The sequence below is a fragment of the Hyperolius riggenbachi genome, chromosome 8 (assembly GCF_040937935.1).
Source record: "Hyperolius riggenbachi isolate aHypRig1 chromosome 8, aHypRig1.pri, whole genome shotgun sequence".
Classification (NCBI taxonomy): Eukaryota; Metazoa; Chordata; class Amphibia; order Anura; family Hyperoliidae; genus Hyperolius; species Hyperolius riggenbachi.
The window spans coordinates 44779105-44803445 of record NC_090653.1 but is presented as its reverse complement, the minus strand read 5'-3'; the positions used below and the strand labels follow the sequence as shown (position 1 = coordinate 44803445).

Below are 24341 nucleotides of genomic sequence, written 5' to 3'. Positions count from 1 at the left end.
AATAGTGACACAATTAGTGATAGGCAGGACCAGTGAAGCTACCGTGGCAGTCCATAGTGAAAGCGAAGAGGTATACTTAGCCCAGTAATGGTGGATAGGAGGCAGGCAAGGTGAAGGCAGAGAGAGGCAGAGGGTTCCCTCAAACGGACCCACTAGTTTCGCGGGCGTTATCCCGCTTTATCAAGGAAGGAGGGAGACATCCGTGCTGTATCGCCGCCATTGCGGCGTTTAAATAGTAATGGAGAGTGATCACGGAAGGCCAGACGCCCCCGGAGGTGACGTCAATGAAGGCGGAAACTACGTCAGTAGAGGCCAGGATCTCGTAACCACTCTGGAACGCGGAAGTCCGGGTATGTATTAAAGCGCAGACCTGCGCAGTGTGTTAAACGGCCAATCTACTATGCAGCCATCTTATAGAAGACTGTAAGGGCGTCCCAATATAGGGACATCCAGATATCTAAGTGGCCACATACTGTCACCCACTGCTAGGGGCTGCGCACAGCCTCAGGAAATAAATACTACAAAGAGAGAAGCCTAAAAGAAAGAATGGAAAAATGCATAAATAAGGTTATTTGCCCATAGATCCTCATCAAAAGAGCACCATCACCAAGAATGTCATAAAAGCTTGATAAGACAGTTTAAATATCAAACACTGTCAATGACACATACTGAATTCATTAATGCATAAGCAGTCCAATGCTCTAGGGGATATTAACTCTACATTCCTATCAACAAATCCTTCAGCTTTGACTAAATTGTAACAAAGGGCTATTAGCTCTTAAAGGGGAAGTACCCCTCAAGTTCATTGTCTTTGCCACCCAGGACAACCAATAAGGGAGGCAAGATGACTTCAAAGTCCAATGTTTCATCATAATTCATTGTCCCCAAAAGATGTATGGTCCAATCCAAGGAGGCATCCAGAAACCAAGTCCAACACGGTGGTCATGAGTCCAAATAAACGTTGACATTATTCATAATACAGTAGTCCATAACATCAATCAACAGGGACTATAATACTTCTGTATGTAAAGAGAAAAAAGAGGGAAACGATATAAATTTGTATCCTTGATTAAACACATGGAAGAAGGCAATTATATATGCAAGATGATCAATAACAGATATCTTTTAACCAGAAATTTAACCCACAAACCCAGACCAGTCTATTTCTTCATTTAAACCAATTGGTGACAGACTATTCAGCTGGCAAATCCATCTTGCCTCCCTTCTAAGAAGTTGTCTTACTATGTCACCACCTCTTATATTTAGTTTAACCTGCTCAATGCCACAAACAGTTAGGCCACTACAGGAACCATGATGTTCCTCCAGGAAGTGTGATGCTACTGAGGTAAGTGTTTTTCCTGCTTCTCTATGTTTTGAAGCCAGCCTAACATTTGAAAGATGTTGTTGTATTCGAATTTTTAACATGTTCTTCGTCTGACCAACATATATTTTCTGACATGGACAGGTTATGGCATAGATCACTCCAGCACTTTTGCAGTTGATAAATTTGTTGATTTTATAATTCCTAGTACCCCTGCATGTTCCAATTTCCATACAAGGACGCATATACCTACACACATTACAGTCACCGCAAGGGTGACTACCCCGAAGGGAATCTGCAAATCTTCTCCTATCCACATTCCTATAATGGCTCGTGCAAAGTTTGTCCTTAAGACTCGGGCATTTCTTTGCTGATATGGATGCATGAGGACTAATGAATCTTGCCACGGTCACATCTGACTGCAAAATAGGCCAGGTATGGTTAAGAATCCTGTAAATATCTTTCCACTGATTATTGTACATTGTGCTGAGTCTCACCATTGTATCAGTTGTCCTCTGTGTGGTATGAAGTAAATCATCACGTGTGTGGGACTTAGCTCGCTTGAATGCCTTGGATATGACTGTCCTTGGATACCCCCTTTCCTTAAAGCGTTTAGTAAGATTTTGTGCCTGCAAAGAAAAATCAGCTTCATCAGAACAAATCCGGCGAATCCGTAGAAATTGCCCTGTAGGAATATTGTCACGTAATGACCTTGTATGGGCACTTTTGTAGTGCAATAATGAGTTCACTGCTGTCTGCTTACGAAACAGATCTGTTTGTAACTGGCCTTCACTACCAACCTTGATTTTAATATCCAGAAATTCAATCTCTGTGAAAGAAAAATGTCTGGTTAAATGGATGTTCATATCATTATGATTTAGAGCATTTGAAAATTCGTCACATAATTCCAGTGGTCCATCCCACAGCATAAAGATATCATCTATAAATCTGTGCCAACCTAGTATGTGAGGATGATATTTCTCAAAGTCCTGTCCAAACACAACTTCCTTTTCCCAGAGTCCCAAAAACAAATTAGCGACTGACGGCGCGCATTTAGCGCCCATCGCAACACCACACACTTGCTTGTAGTAGGAATTATCAAACACAAAATAATTATGTCCTAAAACAAAGTTGGTTAGTTGTAAAATGAATGTCTTCAACTCCCCTTGTTGGTTATCTTCTGTCTCCAAAAAGTAATTGACAGCTCTCAAGGCCCACTCATGTGTAACATTGGTATACAATGACTCAACATCAAAACTTACTAATATGGTCCCCTGTGGTACCACCAGACCTTCCAGGATCTTTAAAAGGTCCATACTGTCCCGAAGATAGGAACTCAAGCTCATGACATGATGTTGCAAGAAAAAATCAATGAATTCACAGGAAGGCGCTGTTAGGCCACCAATTCCAGACACTATAGGCCTACCAGGGGGACATTTTTGATTTTTGTGAATTTTTGGCAGGAGATAAAATGTCGGCGTCACAGGATGTTTAACAGATAAAAAGTCAAATTCTCTTTTTGTAATAATACCTTCATCTTTTGCTGTCCACAAAAGGTCCTCCAAAAGTGCTTTGTAATATTCCGTGGGGTTTCCAGGAAGTCTGACATAGTTCATGTTGTTATTAAGTTGCTTCTTTGCTTCTTCCAGATACATGTCCCTGGGCCATAGGACAACATTGCCCCCCTTGTCTGCTTCCTTGATAAGAAACAAATCATTAGTAGACAAATTGGTTATAGCTTTAATTTCTTCTCTAGTGAGATTTAAACCTTGATTCGCTACCACAGGTAAAGCTACAATTTCTTTCCATGTGGTTTCAAAAAATATTTTAATAGCCGGACAGGTGTTAAATGCTATCATGCATCTGGAAGGTGGACGAAAAATCCTTGACCGTCTACTCACCCCTGTCTCCGATTGATTTTCTTCCAAAAGGTACATCAAATCACCAAATACTTGTCTATCCAGAGATTCTAGATTAGGTGGTATATCATTTCCGCTCTCAAAATATTTTTTGAAGAGCAATTTTCTGCAAAATAAATATAAATCCTTTAAAAACTCAAATTTATCAAAACTCTTTGTTGGTGAAAAAGACAGTCCCCTTGAAAGTACATTCTGTTCTGCATCTGAAAGTTGGTATTGTGATAAATTAATGACCTTTAATCCGTAAGATGTTGTATTCTCTGACGTTTGTTGGGTTGTACTAATTGAGCTCTGAGAGTCTTTTGCCTTATATCTCCTACCGCCCCTCCTGGTTCGTTTTCTAGATCGGTGTCGCTTTCCGATAAAAAATCATTGGTAGAAGCTGAAGAGTCATGTCTAACACCCCGATCCTCCACTGGTGGCATTTTGGGGGTATTAGGGCCTGCTCCCTGGGGGCCCACTCCCTGGGGACCTGCTCCCTGGGGACCTCGAGGTTTGGGGAACCGTCTCCGCCTCCTCCCATTGCCCCTATGTTTCCATCTATAGGCTGCCCCATTCACATAGTCCTGCCTATCCCTAGCCAATTTCTTTTGTTTGCCATCTACTATGACCTGTTCAAAATTCATCATATCCTTCTTTAATTGAGTAAAAAACGGTTGAATGACAGTGCTCTTGTCAAAAGCTTGCATTGCAGCATCTAAATCCTTTAATTCATTTTTCTTTTTTGTCAACAATTTCTCATCATGCTCAATCAGCATATCAATGATTATAATTGAGCATTTTCCCAGGCCCTCCTCCCAGGTTGCTTTAAATTCGTCTATTACTTCCCAAGTGGGAAAAATCTGAACTCTTAAGCCTCGAGGATAAATCTTATCCTTTTTATATTGTTGGAGGCTATGTATATTCCACCATAATTTCAAAATGGCCTTATTGGCCTCTTTAAAGGATCTACATAATTTCTTAGCCTCCTCAGGAACACTGTCATTGGAGCCTGAATGTTCACCCGCTAGAACTGTTTGTAATCTGCGATTCCAGCCTGTTTCCAAAGCCTCAATATAACCCTCCATTTTAGAATGGTGAATGAAGTGTACAATTTCTATATTATTCAATTTATCCAATCTATACAGATGTATATATGTATATACATCTATGTATACAGGGTGCTAGACAGAAAAAGGGAGGCATCCAGTATAGTACCCCCTTACAAAAATTCACAATTGAATCAAGTATGTCTGCACACCTATATATACCTGCAGTGTGCTAGGGTCCAACAACATATATGTACAATGGGAGAAAAAAGAAACCCTTTAAAAAGCACCACTCAGGAATAATGTAGCAAAAAATATTAATTTATTATTGTTGCAAAAAGGTTCTATATGAAGTACACTTTACAAAACATTCATGGTTAAAAGCAATTAAAATACACACAATAACCCCCATATCTCAACTCTCTGCCAAAGAAATACATATATCAAAAAACAATATTTCACCATGCAAAGTATATGTTGCAAACCACCTATATCTGATAATGGAAAATCCTCAAAGGGCTCAGGAACTGTGCCCAAATCGGAAAGAACCTGGGTTCAGTATATAACATGAAATGTATAGCAATAGAGACAAAGTTCCCTTGTCATGTGATCTGTGCTAAATGAATAAATCAACAATAATATACAACCAATGGCACAAAATCCCTGCAATGTATAATAAACAATAATTAAACCTGAAAAATAGTGACACAATTAGTGATAGGCAGGACCAGTGAAGCTACCGTGGCAGTCCATAGTGAAAGTGAAGAGGTATACTTAGCCCAGTAATGGTGGATAGGAGGCAGGCAAGGTGAAGGCAGAGAGAGGCAGAGGGTTCCCTCAAACGGACCCACTAGTTTCGCGGGCGTTATCCCGCTTTATCAAGGAAGGAGGGAGACATCCGTGCTGTATCGCCGCCATTGCGGCGTTTAAATAGTAATGGAGAGTGATCACGGAAGGCCAGACGCCCCCGGAGGTGACGTCAATGAAGGCGGAAACTACGTCAGTAGAGGCCAGGATCTCGTAACCACGCTGGAACGCGGAAGTCCGGGTATGTATTAAAGCGCAGACCTGCGCAGTGTGTTAAACGGCCAATCTACTATGCAGCCATCTTATAGAAGACTGTAAGGGCGTCCCAATATAGGGACATCCAGATATCTAAGTGGCCACATACTGTCACCCACTGCTAGGGGCTGCGCACAGCCTCAGGAAATAAATACTACAAAGAGAGAAGCCTAAAAGAAAGAATGGAAAAATGCATAAATAAGGTTATTTGCCCATAGATCCTCATCAAAAGAACACCATCACCAAGAATGTCATAAAAGCTTGATAAGACAGTTTAAATATCAAACACTGTCAATGACACATACTGAATTCATTAATGCATAAGCAGTCCAATGCTCTAGGGGATATTAACTCTACATTCCTATCAACAAATCCTTCAGCTTTGACTAAATTGTAACAAAGGGCTATTAGCTCTTAAAGGGGAAGTACCCCTCAAGTTCATTGTCTTTGCCACCCAGGACAACCAATAAGGGAGGCAAGATGACTTCAAAGTCCAATGTTTCATCATAATTCATTGTCCCCAAAAGATGTATGGTCCAATCCAAGGAGGCATCCAGAAACCAAGTCCAACACGGTGGTCATGAGTCCAAATAAACGTTGACATTATTCATAATGCAGTAGTCCATAACATCAATCAACAGGGACTATAATACTTCTGTATGTAAAGAGAAAAAAGAGGGAAACGATATAAATTTGTATCCTTGATTAAACACATGGAAGAAGGCAATTATATATGCAAGATGATCAATAACAGATGTCTTTTAACCAGAAATTTAACCCACAAACCCAGACCAGTCTATTTCTTCATTTAAACCAATTGGTGACAGACTATTCAGCTGGCAAATCCATCTTGCCTCCCTTCTAAGAAGTTGTCTTACTATGTCACCACCTCTTATATTTAGTTTAACCTGCTCAATGCCACAAACAGTTAGGCCACTACAGGAACCATGATGTTCCTCCAGGAAGTGTGATGCTACTGAGGTAAGTGTTTTTCCTGCTTCTCTATGTTTTGAAGCCAGCCTAATATTTGAAAGATGTTGTTGTATTCGAATTTTTAACATGTTCTTCGTCTGACCAACATATATTTTCTGACATGGACAGGTTATGGCATAGATCACTCCAGCACTTTTGCAGTTGATAAATTTGTTGATTTTATAATTCCTAGTACCCCTGCATGTTCCAATTTCCATACAAGGACGCATATACCTACACACATTACAGTCACCGCAAGGGTGACTACCCCGAAGGGAATCTGCAAATCTTCTCCTATCCACATTCCTATAATGGCTCGTGCAAAGTTTGTCCTTAAGACTCGGGCATTTCTTTGCTGATATGGATGCATGAGGACTAATGAATCTTGCCACGGTCACATCTGACTGCAAAATAGGCCAGGTATGGTTAAGAATCCTGTAAATATCTTTCCACTGATTATTGTACATTGTGCTGAGTCTCACCATTGTATCAGTTGTCCTCTGTGTGGTATGAAGTAAATCATCACGTGTGTGGGACTTAGCTCGCTTGAATGCCTTGGATATGACTGTCCTTGGATACCCCCTTTCCTTAAAGCGTTTAGTAAGATTTTGTGCCTGCAAAGAAAAATCAGCTTCATCAGAACAAATCCGGCGAATCCGTAGAAATTGCCCTGTAGGAATATTGTCACGTAATGACCTTGTATGGGCACTTTTGTAGTGCAATAATGAGTTCACTGCTGTCTGCTTACGAAACAGATCTGTTTGTAACTGGCCTTCACTACCAACCTTGATTTTAATATCCAGAAATTCAATCTCTGTGAAAGAAAAATGTCTGGTTAAATGGATGTTCATATCATTATGATTTAGAGCATTTGAAAATTCGTCACATAATTCCAGTGGTCCATCCCACAGCATAAAGATATCATCTATAAATCTGTGCCAACCTAGTATGTGAGGATGATATTTCTCAAAGTCCTGTCCAAACACAACTTCCTTTTCCCAGAGTCCCAAAAACAAATTAGCGACTGACGGCGCGCATTTAGCGCCCATCGCAACACCACACACTTGCTTGTAGTAGGAATTATCAAACACAAAATAATTATGTCCTAAAACAAAGTTGGTTAGTTGTAAAATGAATGTCTTCAACTCCCCTTGTTGGTTATCTTCTGTCTCCAAAAAGTAATTGACAGCTCTCAAGGCCCACTCATGTGTAACATTGGTATACAATGACTCAACATCAAAACTTACTAATATGGTCCCCTGTGGTACCACCAGACCTTCCAGGATCTTTAAAAGGTCCATACTGTCCCGAAGATAGGAACTCAAGCTCATGACATGATGTTGCAAGAAAAAATCAATGAATTCACAGGAAGGCGCTGTTAGGCCACCAATTCCAGACACTATAGGCCTACCAGGGGGACATTTTTGATTTTTGTGAATTTTTGGCAGGAGATAAAATGTCGGCGTCACAGGATGTTTAACAGATAAAAAGTCAAATTCTCTTTTTGTAATAATACCTTCATCTTTTGCTGTCCACAAAAGGTCCTCCAAAAGTGCTTTGTAATATTCCGTGGGGTTTCCAGGAAGTCTGACATAGTTCATGTTGTTATTAAGTTGCTTCTTTGCTTCTTCCAGATACATGTCCCTGGGCCATAGGACAACATTGCCCCCCTTGTCTGCTTCCTTGATAAGAAACAAATCATTAGTAGACAAATTGGTTATAGCTTTAATTTCTTCTCTAGTGAGATTTAAACCTTGATTCGCTACCACAGGTAAAGCTACAATTTCTTTCCATGTGGTTTCAAAAAATATTTTAATAGCCGGACAGGTGTTAAATGCTATCATGCATCTGGAAGGTGGACGAAAAATCCTTGACCGTCTACTCACCCCTGTCTCCGATTGATTTTCTTCCAAAAGGTACATCAAATCACCAAATACTTGTCTATCCAGAGATTCTAGATTAGGTGGTATACCATTTCCGCTCTCAAAATATTTTTTGAAGAGCAATTTTCTGCAAAATAAATATAAATCCTTTAAAAACTCAAATTTATCAAAACTCTTTGTTGGTGAAAAAGACAGTCCCCTTGAAAGTACATTCTGTTCTGCATCTGAAAGTTGGTATTGTGATAAATTAATGACCTTTAATCCGTAAGATGTTGTATTCTCTGACGTTTGTTGGGTTGTACTAATTGAGCTCTGAGAGTCTTTTGCCTTATATCTCCTACCGCCCCTCCTGGTTCGTTTTCTAGATCGGTGTCGCTTTCCGATAAAAAATCATTGGTAGAAGCTGAAGAGTCATGTCTAACACCCCGATCCTCCACTGGTGGCATTTTGGGGGTATTAGGGCCTGCTCCCTGGGGGCCCACTCCCTGGGGACCTGCTCCCTGGGGACCTCGAGGTTTGGGGAACCGTCTCCGCCTCCTCCCATTGCCCCTATGTTTCCATCTATAGGCTGCCCCATTCACATAGTCCTGCCTATCCCTAGCCAATTTCTTTTGTTTGCCATCTACTATGACCTGTTCAAAATTCATCATATCCTTCTTTAATTGAGTAAAAAACGGTTGAATGACAGTGCTCTTGTCAAAAGCTTGCATTGCAGCATCTAAATCCTTTAATTCATTTTTCTTTTTTGTCAACAATTTCTCATCATGCTCAATCAGCATATCAATGATTATAATTGAGCATTTTCCCAGGCCCTCCTCCCAGGTTGCTTTAAATTCGTCTATTACTTCCCAAGTGGGAAAAATCTGAACTCTTAAGCCTCGAGGATAAATCTTATCCTTTTTATATTGTTGGAGGCTATGTATATTCCACCATAATTTCAAAATGGCCTTATTGGCCTCTTTAAAGGATCTACATAATTTCTTAGCCTCCTCAGGAACACTGTCATTGGAGCCTGAATGTTCACCCGCTAGAACTGTTTGTAATCTGCGATTCCAGCCTGTTTCCAAAGCCTCAATATAACCCTCCATTTTAGAATGGTGAATGAAGTGTACAATTTCTATATTATTCAATTTATCCAATCTATACAGATGTATATATGTATATACATCTATGTATACAGGGTGCTAGACAGAAAAAGGGAGGCATCCAGTATAGTACCCCCTTACAAAAATTCACAATTGAATCAAGTATGTCTGCACACCTATATATACCTGCAGTGTGCTAGGGTCCAACAACATATATGTACAATGGGAGAAAAAAGAAACCCTTTAAAAAGCACCACTCAGGAATAATGTAGCAAAAAATATTAATTTATTATTGTTGCAAAAAGGTTCTATATGAAGTACACTTTACAAAACATTCATGGTTAAAAGCAATTAAAATACACACAATAACCCCCATATCTCAACTCTCTGCCAAAGAAATACATATATCAAAAAACAATATTTCACCATGCAAAGTATATGTTGCAAACCACCTATATCTGATAATGGAAAATCCTCAAAGGGCTCAGGAACTGTGCCCAAATCGGAAAGAACCTGGGTTCAGTATATAACATGAAATGTATAGCAATAGAGACAAAGTTCCCTTGTCATGTGATCTGTGCTAAATGAATAAATCAACAATAATATACAACCAATGGCACAAAATCCCTGCAATGTATAATAAACAATAATTAAACCTGAAAAATAGTGACACAATTAGTGATAGGCAGGACCAGTGAAGCTACCGTGGCAGTCCATAGTGAAAGTGAAGAGGTATACTTAGCCCAGTAATGGTGGATAGGAGGCAGGCAAGGTGAAGGCAGAGAGAGGCAGAGGGTTCCCTCAAACGGACCCACTAGTTTCGCGGGCGTTATCCCGCTTTATCAAGGAAGGAGGGAGACATCCGTGCTGTATCGCCGCCATTGCGGCGTTTAAATAGTAATGGAGAGTGATCACGGAAGGCCAGACGCCCCCGGAGGTGACGTCAATGAAGGCGGAAACTACGTCAGTAGAGGCCAGGATCTCGTAACCACGCTGGAACGCGGAAGTCCGGGTATGTATTAAAGCGCAGACCTGCGCAGTGTGTTAAACGGCCAATCTACTATGCAGCCATCTTATAGAAGACTGTAAGGGCGTCCCAATATAGGGACATCCAGATATCTAAGTGGCCACATACTGTCACCCACTGCTAGGGGCTGCGCACAGCCTCAGGAAATAAATACTACAAAGAGAGAAGCCTAAAAGAAAGAATGGAAAAATGCATAAATAAGGTTATTTGCCCATAGATCCTCATCAAAAGAGCACCATCACCAAGAATGTCATAAAAGCTTGATAAGACAGTTTAAATATCAAACACTGTCAATGACACATACTGAATTCATTAATGCATAAGCAGTCCAATGCTCTAGGGGATATTAACTCTACATTCCTATCAACAAATCCTTCAGCTTTGACTAAATTGTAACAAAGGGCTATTAGCTCTTAAAGGGGAAGTACCCCTCAAGTTCATTGTCTTTGCCACCCAGGACAACCAATAAGGGAGGCAAGATGACTTCAAAGTCCAATGTTTCATCATAATTCATTGTCCCCAAAAGATGTATGGTCCAATCCAAGGAGGCATCCAGAAACCAAGTCCAACACGGTGGTCATGAGTCCAAATAAACGTTGACATTATTCATAATGCAGTAGTCCATAACATCAATCAACAGGGACTATAATACTTCTGTATGTAAAGAGAAAAAAGAGGGAAACGATATAAATTTGTATCCTTGATTAAACACATGGAAGAAGGCAATTATATATGCAAGATGATCAATAACAGATGTCTTTTAACCAGAAATTTAACCCACAAACCCAGACCAGTCTATTTCTTCATTTAAACCAATTGGTGACAGACTATTCAGCTGGCAAATCCATCTTGCCTCCCTTCTAAGAAGTTGTCTTACTATGTCACCACCTCTTATATTTAGTTTAACCTGCTCAATGCCACAAACAGTTAGGCCACTACAGGAACCATGATGTTCCTCCAGGAAGTGTGATGCTACTGAGGTAAGTGTTTTTCCTGCTTCTCTATGTTTTGAAGCCAGCCTAATATTTGAAAGATGTTGTTGTATTCGAATTTTTAACATGTTCTTCGTCTGACCAACATTATAGGAATGTGGATAGGAGAAGATTTGCAGATTCCCTTCGGGGTAGTCACCCTTGCGGTGACTGTAATGTGTGTCCTTGTATGGAAATTGGAACATGCAGGGGTACTAGGAATTATAAAATCAACAAATTTATCAACTGCAAAAGTGCTGGAGTGATCTATGCCATAACCTGTCCATGTCAGAAAATATATGTTGGTCAGACGAAGAACATGTTAAAAATTCGAATACAACAACATCTTTCAAATATTAGGCTGGCTTCAAAACATAGAGAAGCAGGAAAAACACTTACCTCAGTAGCATCACACTTCCTGGAGGAACATCATGGTTCCTGTAGTGGCCTAACTGTTTGTGGCATTGAGCAGGTTAAACTAAATATAAGAGGTGGTGACATACTAAGACAACTTCTTAGAAGGGAGGCAAGATGGATTTGCCAGCTGAATAGTCTGTCACCAATTGGTTTAAATGAAGAAATAGACTGGTCTGGGTTTGTGGGTTAAATTTCTGGTTAAAAGATATCTGTTATTGATCATCTTGCATATATAATTGCCTTCTTCCATGTGTTTAATCAAGGATACAAATTTATATCGTTTCCCTCTTTTTTCTCTTTACATACAGAAGTATTATAGTCCCTGTTGATTGATGTTATGGACTACTGTATTATGAATAATGTCAACGTTTATTTGGACTCATGACCACCGTGTTGGACTTGGTTTCTGGATGCCTCCTTGGATTGGACCATACATCTTTTGGGGACAATGAATTATGATGAAACATTGGACTTTGAAGTCATCTTGCCTCCCTTATTGGTTGTCCTGGGTGGCAAAGACAATGAACTTGAGGGGTACTTCCCCTTTAAGAGCTAATAGCCCTTTGTTACAATTTAGTCAAAGCTGAAGGATTTGTTGATAGGAATGTAGAGTTAATATCCCCTAGAGCATTGGACTGCTTATGCATTAATGAATTCAGTATGTGTCATTGACAGTGTTTGATATTTAAACTGTCTTATCAAGCTTTTATGACATTCTTGGTGATGGTGCTCTTTTGATGAGGATCTATGGGCAAATAACCTTATTTATGCATTTTTCCATTCTTTCTTTTAGGCTTCTCTCTTTGTAGTATTTATTTCCTGAGGCTGTGCGCAGCCCCTAGCAGTGGGTGACAGTATGTGGCCACTTAGATATCTGGATGTCCCTATATTGGGACGCCCTTACAGTCTTCTATAAGATGGCTGCATAGTAGATTGGCCGTTTAACACACTGCGCAGGTCTGCGCTTTAATACATACCCGGACTTCCGCGTTCCAGCGTGGTTACGAGATCCTGGCCTCTACTGACGTAGTTTCCGCCTTCATTGACGTCACCTCCGGGGGCGTCTGGCCTTCCGTGATCACTCTCCATTACTATTTAAACGCCGCAATGGCGGCGATACAGCACGGATGTCTCCCTCCTTCCTTGATAAAGCGGGATAACGCCCGCGAAACTAGTGGGTCCGTTTGAGGGAACCCTCTGCCTCTCTCTGCCTTCACCTTGCCTGCCTCCTATCCACCATTACTGGGCTAAGTATACCTCTTCACTTTCACTATGGACTGCCACGGTAGCTTCACTGGTCCTGCCTATCACTAATTGTGTCACTATTTTTCAGGTTTAATTATTGTTTATTATACATTGCAGGGATTTTGTGCCATTGGTTGTATATTATTGTTGATTTATTCATTTAGCACAGATCACATGACAAGGGAACTTTGTCTCTATTGCTATACATTTCATGTTATATACTGAACCCGGGTTCTTTCCTATTTGGGCACAGTTCCTGAGCCCTTTGAGGATTTTCCATTATCAGATATAGGTGGTTTGCAACATATACTTTGCATGGTGAAATATTGTTTTTTGATATATGTATTTCTTTGGCAGAGAGTTGAGATATGGGGGTTATTGTGTGTATTTTAATTGCTTTTAACCATGAATGTTTTGTGAAGTGTACTTCATATAGAACCTTTTTGCAACAATAATAAATTAATATTTTTTGCTACATTATTCCTGAGTGGTGCTTTTTAAAGGGTTTCTTTTTTCTCCCATTGTACATCATGTCACATGTCACCTCGGGTATCCTTTAAAAATTGGTTGGCATGTGGAAAAGATAACAGCTGAATATGGCATTTGTGGTTCTGTGCCCTGATTGTGGTGATTTTTTTTATTGTGTGTTTGTTTTTGCTACAACAGAACATGAGGATAAAAGAGGTACTAACACAAATGCAGCTTTTCTGATGGTGGACCGTGAGCTGAGTCTGTTCAAGCTGAGATATCCTGATACGTTTTTCAGTACTTCCAACGTCATCATACTTATGACAGATGGTAAGTGCTCAGTGTCTGTACTTACATGCTTTTAGCCCTCAAACCTCACAGGTAGTTACATATTTTATATCGAAGAAAAGCCATAAACCCAGAGAGAGCTTCTGCCAATTCTCTTCAACCACCAAGTTATATTCCCTCCCATATACATAGAGGCTTTGCTCCAATCACTATTCAAGCATGGTCTTCTCCTCTACCCCAATGAATAACAATCGTAGTGCCTATACCTTTGCACTGCCACAGCCACTGCCTTCACTGCCATAGCAACACGGCCATTGCCTTCACTTCCATACCAACACAGCCACTGTCTTCACTGCTTTGCCAATGCAACAACTGCCTTCACTGCCATACCAACACAGCCACTGCCTTCACTGCCATACCAACACAGCCACTGCCTTACCAACACAGCCACTGCCTTCACTGCCATAGCAACACAGCCACTGCCTTCACTGTCATACCAACACTGCCACTGTCTTCACTGGCATACCAATATAGCCACTGCCTTCACTTCCATACCAACACAGCCACTGTCTTCACTGCTTTGCCAATGCAACAACTGCCTTCACTGCCATACCAACACAGCCACTCCCTTCACTGCCATACCAACACAGCCACTGCCTTCACTGCTATACCAACACAGCCACTGCCTTCACTGCCATACCAACACAGCCACTGCCTTCACTGCCATACCAACACAGCCCCTGCCTTCACTGCCATTCCAACACAGCCACTGGGTTCACTGCCATACCAACACAGCCACTGCCTTCACTATCGTACCATCACAGCCACTGCCTTCACTGCCATACCAACACAGCCATTGCCTTCACTGCCATACCAACACAGCCTCTGTATTCACTGCTATACCAACACAGCCACTGCCTTCACTGCTTTACCAACACAGCCAATAGCCAATGCCTTCACTGCTTTACCAACACAGCCACTGCCTTCACTGCTATACCAACACTGCCACTACTTTCACTGCTTTGCCAACACAACAACTGCCTTCACTGCTTTGCCAACACAGCCACTGCCTTCACTGCCTTACCAACACAGCTACAGTTGTCGAAAAGGAAATAAACATGGCAGCCTCCATATCCCCCTTGCTTCAGTTGTCTTTTAAAAAGGAACTTTACCAAAAAATAGTAGCAGGGTAAAAATAAATAAATCAAGTCATAGCAAAGTGAGAAGTTACAAAGTAGAAGAAAAATAGAAGACAGGTCAAGAAATAATGAATATGTGCCGTGTAATTCGTTCATGCTGTTTGATCCGCCATGAGCCTTCGGGTCAGCATCTTTACTACTGGCAGACATAGAAACAAACTAGGCAGCATCAACTGCCACTATATATATAAATATATGCACAAAGGGAGATACTGCTTGCTTGGAAGTTAGAAACAGCCATATTTTCCCACAGTGCAATGGTCCTGACATTAAACTGTGGGAGGCGTTTCACCACAATATCAGCCATAACAGATGTCCCTGATGATCTATTCGAGAAAAGGTAAAGATTGCTTGTGGGAAAGGGAGTATCAGCTACTGGGTGAAGTTCAATCCTGGTTCTCATAGTATCCCCTGAAATTGTTATGGCTAGTGCTACTCTCCTGCCTTCATGATAACCAATTATATTTTATCTCCTAAGGAAAACATAATATGGGTGGAGATCCAATGGTCGGAGTGAACAAGGTCAAAACTTTGCTGAACGTCACAAAGGAGGAAGAGGCGCTGGGTATGCACCAGTCTAGTTGTACTGAAGTCTAATCATTTCCACAACACTGACAATAGCATGGCACTTTCATAAGGGCACGGGCTTCTTCCCAGCTTCCAGCGGCGTCCCGTTCATCGGCGTCTCATTCGGGGGGCTTTCGGTGCCTTCCCAAAGACACGGCGGTAACCGGCCCTGGATGCCGCATGTATTGTCCAGCGTCACCAGGAAAGACGGGTAAAATCGGGATCGGAACACTGCATGCGTGCAAACGCCGGTAAAAGATACTCACCGCCCCATATAAACACTGCCATTCACTTTATTGGGAGTTTTTAACGACGTGTCCCGGCCAAGCGTCTGTGTGTGAACCGGCCCTAAAGATTTCACAAAATAAATAAATAAATTTAAAAAAGTCACCCTCCACACCAAATGTCCTGGTTGTCTTCCAGCCAGAAAGTCCTATAGAAGGGCCCTCTAGTACTAAAGGATGGGGACCTTCATGAAGACCAGAAGAGGTCTTTAAAAGTATTATTAGTTTTCATGAGACTGCAATATCTTTGTGCGTAAGGTACTAGAAATATTCTAAATACCCTTTTCACTGGCTTAAAGAGAACCCGAGGTGTGTTTAAAGACTGTTATCTGCATACAGAGGCTGGATCTGCCTATACAGCCCAGCCTCTGTTGCTATCCCAAACCCCACTAAGGTCCCCCTGCACTCTGCAATCCCTCATAAATCACAGCCATGCTGTGAGGCTGTGTTTACATCTGTAGTGTCAGTCTCAGCTGCTCCCACGCCTCCTGCATAGCTCCGGTCCCTGCCCCCGTCCCTTCCCTCCAATCAGCAGGGAGGGAAGGGATGCAGGCGGGGACTGGAGTTCTGCAGGAGGCGGGGAGAGCAGCAGACTGACACTATAGAGATAAACACAGCCAGCTCTGACAAGCTGTTTGTCAGTAGCGTGGCTGTGATTTATGAGGGATTGCAGAGTGCAGGGGGACCTTAGGGGGGTTTGGGATAGCAACAGAGGCTGGGCTGTATAGGCAGATCCAGCCTCTGTATGCAGATAATATTCTTCAAACCCACCTCGGGTTCTCTTTAAACCCTAAAAATGTGGCCTGGGCCGTCACCGTTTTGCTTCTCAATCCTGGACTACTAAGTTTAGTCTGGTACTCTGGCTTTCACACGGCAGGCTGAACTCTGCCCTAATCGGGCAGCTCAGACATACAGCCACGAGTCCCTTTCGGCTGCAATTATGTGCAGCTAAATGGCAGCGTTTGTAACACCACACGTGTCATTGCTTCTGAGTATGTCGGTATTCAGGTGTAACTCAGTAGGGGGCTGCCTCTTCAGGGTTTTACCGCCCAAGGCTCACTATCACAGGCTGCCCCATCCCAATCCCCCCCCCTCCCCCCCCCCCCCCCCCCACACACACACACACACTTTTCAGCATACCTAACCAGATTACTCCTCAGTGTAAAGTAGTCAGATGCCCCCAGACCTTCCCTCCCTACCTTTTTCTAGTATATATAGCTAGATGACCCTTGAAGGTCCAAGGGGGAATAGACGGGGGGTTAATTGAGGGTGCCGAGGGGTAAAAGACTGAGGACTGATTTAATTGGGGGAGGGGGATAGATTGAGGGTGTGGGGGGATTGGGGAGAGCAGGGATATTAATTACTGAGGGTGCTGAAGGGTTGAAGAGAGAGAGAAGGGGCATAACTTGGGCAGAGAGGGCGGGGGTTGGGGACAGAGTGTGGGTGACCATAACTGGGGATGCTGGGGGACTGAGGAGAGAGCAAGGGTAGAATTGGTATTGCCTGAAGTTGCTGGGGGTAGGTGGGGGAACATGTTTGGGGGGAAAGCAAAGGAATATGTAAGGGTGTATAGATGTGTCTGACCTCTGTTTTTCCCTGATAGTGGTCTAGTTGATGATGACACTGTTCACTCCCCTGTTGAATGGTCCTCTCTCTTGTCCATCGGGGGGGGGGGGGGGGGGCAGGGTTCAGGGCTGGATTTACCATAAGGCACTGTAGGCACGTGTAGTGTTGGGCGAACACCTGGATGTTCGGGTTCGCGAACGTTCACCGAACATGGCCGCGATGTTCGGGTGTTCGCGCCGAACTCCAAACATAATGTAAGTCAATGGGGACCCGAACTTTCGTGCTTTGTAAAGCCTCCTTACATGCTACATACCCTAAATTTACAGGGTATGTGCACCTTGGGAGTGGGTACAAGAGGGAAAAAAATTAGCAAAAAGAGCTTATAGTTTTTGAGAAAATCAATTTTAAAGTTTCAAAGGGAAAACTGTCTTTTAAATGCGGGAAATGTCTGTTTTCTTTGCACAGGTAACATGCTTTTTGTCGGCATGCAGTCATAAATGTAATAAAGATAAGAGGTTCCATAAACAGGGACCGGCAACGCTAACCCAGCAGCAGCACACACACGTGATGGAACAGGAGGAGGGCGGCGCAGGAGGAGAAGGCCATGCTTTCAGACACAACAACCCAGGCCTTGCATGAAAACAAGAAGCGTGCGGATAGCATGCATTTTGCCGCCATGCAGTCATAAATGTAATAAAGATAAGAGGTTCCATAAACAGGGACCGGCAACGCTAACCCAGCAGCAGCACACGTGATGGAACAGGAGGAGGGCGGCGCAGGAGGAGAAGGCCACGCTTTCAGACACAACAACCTAGGCCTTGCATGAGGACAAGAAGCGTGCGGATAGCATGCTTTTTACCGCCATGCAGTCATAAATGTAATACAGATAAGAGGTTCAATAAACAGGGACCGGAAACGCTAACCCAGCAGCGACACAGAGCACAATGCTATACAGGGTGAGCGGTGTACTACTGTTCCCAGCAGAGACACAGAGTGGCAGTAAACACAATGCTATATAGTGTGGGTGAGCGGTGTACTACTGTTCCCAGCAGCGACACAGAGCACAATGCTATACAGGGTGAGCGGTGTACTACTGTTCCCAGCAGCGACACAGAGCACAATGCTATACAGGGTGAGCGGTGTACTACTTTTCCCAGCAGAGACACAGAGTGGCAGTAAACACAATGCTATATAGTGTGGGTGAGCGGTGTACTACTATTCCCAGCAGCGACACAGAGCACAATGCTATACAGTGGTGGGTGAGCGGTGTACTACTATTCCCAGCAGCGACACAGAGCACAATGCTATACAGGGTGAGCGGTGTACTACTGTTCCCAGCAGACACACAGAGTGGCAGTAAACACAATGCTATATAGTGTGGGTGAGCGGTGTACTACTATTCCCAGCAGCGACACAATGACCGGGGGACCCTGGCTAGCCTGGCTGGAGAGAGAACTACCCTGCCTGCCTACCCAAAGCTAAACCCACAGACAAATGGCGGAGAAATGACGTGGGTCGGGTATTTATTTACCCGAACCACGTGACCCGTTCGGCCAATTTAGAGCGCGTTCGGGTCCGAACGTTCGGGTAACGTTCGGCCATGCGCTCTTAGTTCGGCCATATGGCCGAACACCATCAGGTGTTCGGCCGAACTCGAACATCACCCGAACAGGGTGATGTTCTGCAGAACCCAAACAGTGGCGAACACTGTTCGCCCAACACTAGGCACTGGCCTACAGGCGCCTGATGATGGAAAGGCAGCTCACTCCTCTCCCAAAACTCCTCCCTCCCAACTTACCCATGTAGAGAGTCCAAGCATGGGTGTAAATGAGAGGTTACTCAGGTCTCAGCATTCCACTGACCAGATATACCTAAAGTCGGGGGCACCTCTAGCTACCTAATACTGAGTATAGCTCTGGCTACCCAATACTAAGGGGCACCTGTAACTACCTATGGCAGACAGGGGAAGTAAGGTAGAAGTGACAGCTGGGCCAGCCAGCACACTTGCGGCTGAGGTTGAGGTTCGTCGGTGTTTGTAGGTTCATGGAGGGCCGATGTTTAGGGTGCCAGGATATCTATGCCTATAGGCTCCTGTTGTGTAAATCCGGGCCTGGCTAAGTTACTCTTATGCGGCCATCAATCATGTTTTGATTCTGTTCCCTTGCTGCCTGGTGTGCTTTCACATTGGGAGGTCAGAAATCACACACAGGCTGCACAAGCTCACAGCCAGTGTTTCAGCAGATCAGCTGTTTCTGCGTGGCACTTGTGTCCTCGTGCCTATGGCCCGTCTGCCCACCCACACGATGTCAGTCTTATAGCCCTGCTTCACTCCTCGCCTTTCCCTCACAAAGTTCCCCGCGCTTGCTGCACAGCATGCACTGCATACACAGAGGTGATCATCAACGGTGACTTCCTGTATACTGCACCATCAGGCTGGTTCTAGACTTTTTGCTGCCTGAAGCAAACTTGTAAGGATGCCCAAACCTGATTTGGAATGATCGCACAGCACGACATTGACATGCTACAGCTCAACATAATATCACACTGGCTGGCTGTGAGTCTGTGACAAACACACTGCTCACCCTCAGCCACTCCATTCCTCCTCAGTCAGGACAGCAGTGCCATTTGACTTGTGCAGCAGTCCTCCCTTCTGCTGCACAAGTCAAATGAAACACGGCTGCTCTCCTGCCTTCTCCCTCCTCACTCACTGCCAGACTCCTCACACAGCACAACAAGCTGCTTTTCCCCAATGATGACCTCTTCACCTCACTCTCCTCTCACTTCTCCTCCTACTCTGACTGCATGATGTCAGGCCGGGTGCACACATGGCAGAAACTCTTACGGAGTGGGAAACGCTGCGTTTTATGCAGCAATGTTAGTCTATGGCACGCAGTAGTACCAGCGTTGCACTTGCTATTTACAGTAAGCGTTCTGCAGACGCTGGTAGTGCTGCATAATATGCAGGCTGGCTGCCAAAATGCACATAATGAAAGTCTATGGTAACGCAATGCATTGCGTTTTTCATGCTTTTTTTTATATGCGTTTTTCATTAAAAAGTAAAGATCTGTGATGTGTTTCCGCTTCCTGTTGTCTTCCTAGTGATTTGCATAAATTAAAAAAAAAACGCATACAAAACGTATATGTATTTTCCATTAGTGAACTGCAAATGCATAAAAAAAATGCCCGCAAAACACACGAAAAATGCATCGGCGTAAAAAAACGCAAAATGCGGCATAAACGTGGTAAAAACGCAATAGCAAAACGCAAACGCACCATCTGAAAAAGCTACATTTTCACGCTATGTCATATGTGAACCCAGCCTCTGTGCAGACACACAGTACAAACATGCCGCCCCTGTAATCTCTGCACCTGATGCAGATGTTTCATCTTGCCTCATGAGAGAACCAGCCCTGGGTGCCATCATTGGGCACCGCATGCTTTCTCATCACTGTCAGACAAAGCTGGCCCCGCAGATGATCAGCTTTGTGTATGCATTGCAGAGAGAGGTACAAGCGCCACACAGAAACAGCTGATCTGTTGTCCCCTGCAACCATGCCCCGGCCATGCTCCCGCCCAAGGCCATGGCCTATGTGGCCTGCCCACAAATCAGGCCATGCCTGTACTGAGCACTAGCAAGTGCCAGAGATATGCACAGGAGCAGCTGACAGGTGGTAAATTCACAGTCTGCCGCCTCCCCTGGGAAAGAGGCCCAGGGCTCCCTGTGTCAGTAGGAATTAACCTGTTGCCGACCGCCTCACGCCAATTGGCGTAAAGTCCTGGTGCGGAGATTGCAGGGAATCGCGCGTGCCAATGCATGCGCACCCTCGCTTGAGTGACGGAGCTCTGCTCCATCATCAGTCTCCCATCGGCAATAGCCACTAGGAGACTGTTAGACGGCGTCTATTTACATTGTACAGCGCTGCGATCTACAGCAGTGCTGTACTGAGGACAGCCGTGTCACTTGGCTGTCCCCTGGAGAGGCACAAGAGTGATCGGCTCTCATAGGCTGATCGCTGTCATTGGCTGGCGGGGGGAGGGCGAGCGGTCTGGGGGAAAAAAAATGGACAGATTTATTAAAAATTAAATAAATAAACAAACAGGGCAGCAGCGATCAGAGCCCACCAACAGAAATCTCTGTTGGTGGGCAGAAAAGTGTGTGTGTGTGTGTGGGGGGGGGGAATCACTTCTGTGCTGAGTTGTACGGCCCTGTAGCGAGCCTGTAAAGCTGAAGTGGTCTGAATTGTAAAAAATAGCCTGGTCACTAAGGGGGTGTAAGCCTGTGGTCCTGAACAGGTTAAGCGAGGCAATACATTGATTAGCGTGCGATAAAATAAATACTGGTTTTGCGAGTTATGCATTATTTAGTTAGCGAATCAGCTACCGTTTAAAGGAGAACTGTAGTGAGAGGTATATGGAGGCTTCCATATTTATTTCCTTTTAAGCAATACCAGTTACCTGGCTATCCTGCTGATCCTCTGCCTCTAATACTTTTAGCCATAGACCCTGAACAAGCATGCAGCAGATCAGCTGTTTCTGACATTTTTGACAGATCTGACAAGATTAGCGGCATGCTTGTTTCTGGTGTGATTAACACTACTGCAGGCAAATAGATCACCAGGACAGCCAGGCAACTTGTATTGCTTAAAAGGAAATCAATATGGCAGCCTCCATATACCTCTCACTACAGTTGTCCTTTAAGAGCATTTTTCCCATTTTGGTGGCCAAATCCCATTGAACATTCTAATGGCCTGACATCCCTGCATTTCCTCTTACTTTCACAGATATCTATGTCTTCGGTGTGGGTGATGAAATCAGTCAGGAAGAGCTCAATGATATTGCGTCCAAAAAGCGTAACGAAAAACACGTCTTCCAGTTGGAGTCGGTGCAGGATATGAAAGATGCCTTTGATGATATGATAAGTGAGTTGCTCTACATTTGGTTCAGCCTGTTAATAGATTTACAGTAGATGCTATTTTCAAACAAAACCACTTCAAGATGGGACAGATGGAACCAAGGGCGTTGCTAGGATCCTAAGAGATCCGGGGCACTTTAAGCCACTCCAGGTGAAAAATGGGTGTGGCCATACACGGTAATGTGGGTGTGGTCATGGGTGGAGCCAAAATTAAATGAACTTAACAGCGGTCTAAGTAGATCAGCTCAGCAAAATGTTGACCGAAGCCCCCATCTCATAATAAAAAAAAATGCTTCTAGTGGACCCCCTCCAATGCTCCCACGGACCTCCCACAACTCCAAGTATGCCCCATAGAACAACCACAGCTCCCTGCATGCCCCCATAAAGGCATCACATCACCCAGCATGGCATCACAGCACCCAATATGCCCACATAGATGCACCATAGCACCCAGCATACCCCCATTGCTGTGTGCTGGGGTGCCATGTTGGGAGCTATGGTGACTCCGTAATGCCATGCTGGATGTTGTGGGGCCATGCTGGGTGCTGTGTAGTGCCATGCTGGGAGCTGGGGTGCCTCTGTGGGCCATGCTGGGTGCTGTGTGGTGCCATGGTGGGTGTTGTGGTACCTCTACTCTGCCTGGGGGACATCCGGGGCACCCCAAAATAGATGCAGGGCACGTGCCACTGACCTTTGGGGCTAGCCATGCCCCTGGATGGAACAAGCATTTCATCTCAAAGTGTTTTTCCCCTTAAAAAACAGAGCAATTTTCACATTTCAATGCTGCATCCATTCATCTGCCAATAAGTTTATCAGTATTTATCACACTGAAATGATCTATGGCCTGTTTTTTTTGCTATCAAATAGGCTTTCTTTGGGTGGTACTTTTTGCCAAGAATTATTTTATTCTAACTGCATTTTAATGGAAATAGTAATTAAAAAATGGGAAAAAAATTATTTCTCAGTTTTAGGCTATTATACTGTAGTTTTAAAGAGACACTGAAGCAAAAAAAAAATTATGATATTATGATTTGTATGTGTAGTACAGCTAAGAAATAAAACATTAAGATCAGATACATCAGTCTAATTGTTTCCAGTACAGGAAGAGTTGAGAAACTCCAGTTGTTATCTCTATGCAAACAAGCCATTAAGCTCTCCGACTAAGTTAGTCGTGGAGAGGGCTGTTATCTGACTTTTATTATCTCAACTGTAAGTGAACTGTTTACTTTTTTTCTGCTAGAAGAGAGGTCATTACTTCACAGACTGCTCTGAAAGAATAATTTTGAATGCTGAGTGTTGTGTAATCTGCACATATTATAGAATGATGCAATGTTAGAAAAAACACTATATACCTGAAAATATAAGTATGAGAATATTTTCTTTGCTGCTAATCTTCTAGAAATCATTCATAGTACACAACCAATTCATTATATCATATTTTTTTTTCGCTTTAGTGTCTCTTTAAAAGAAAACATTCTACTGTGGATAAAAAACACACACTTTTTTTGTCCAATTGTCCCAGTTATTGCAACGTTTAAAATATTTCCCTAGTACAATGTATGGTGCCAGTATTTTATTTGGAAATAAAGGTGCTTTTTTTCAGTTTTGCGTACATCACAAGCCCATTATTTAAAAACATAACAGTAATATACCCTCTTGATGTATATAGTAAAAAAAGTTTAGACCCTAAGGTCTGTATATAAGGTATGTATTTTTTTTTATTGTCATTTTGTTCAATGCAAAAGTTTTATTTGGATATTTATGGGAGAGTGTGGGATGTAAGAAGTTAATTTTAAATTATATGTTGGTCTTTTTTATTGAAATTAATGTATGTAGGCGTAGTTTTACTATTTGGCCACAAGATGTCCTCACACATTTTCTTCCTGCCGCGTACTATTAGTACATGAATAGGAAGTAACGTGTGAACGTGTTACTTCGGTATATACAATGGGGGACATTTATCAAGAGTGTCTGAGACAAAATATTGGTAGGTTTTTAGAAATCCATGCAGAACTGTCTCAGACATCCTAAGAAATAATTAAATAGTGCAGATTCCTTCTTACACTGTTAGGAATAGGAGGAGTTAGGAATATCTCTCAGGCAGTGCAGTGTGTGAGGGAAAATTGC

At 43.2% G+C, this 24341-nt stretch overlaps 1 protein-coding gene across 1 annotated transcript in view; it reads left to right on the top strand.

The window, feature by feature from the left end:
- LOC137528779 (complement factor B-like) overlaps positions 1–24341 on the top strand; it is a 150909-nt gene that overhangs the window by 70535 nt on the left and 56033 nt on the right. Inside the window, exons 8-10 of the mRNA XM_068250351.1 lie at positions 13597–13728; positions 15364–15450; positions 22084–22221. Coding sequence (XP_068106452.1) covers positions 13597–13728; positions 15364–15450; positions 22084–22221 — 357 coding nt within the window. The remainder of the gene's footprint in view (positions 1–13596; positions 13729–15363; positions 15451–22083; positions 22222–24341) is intronic.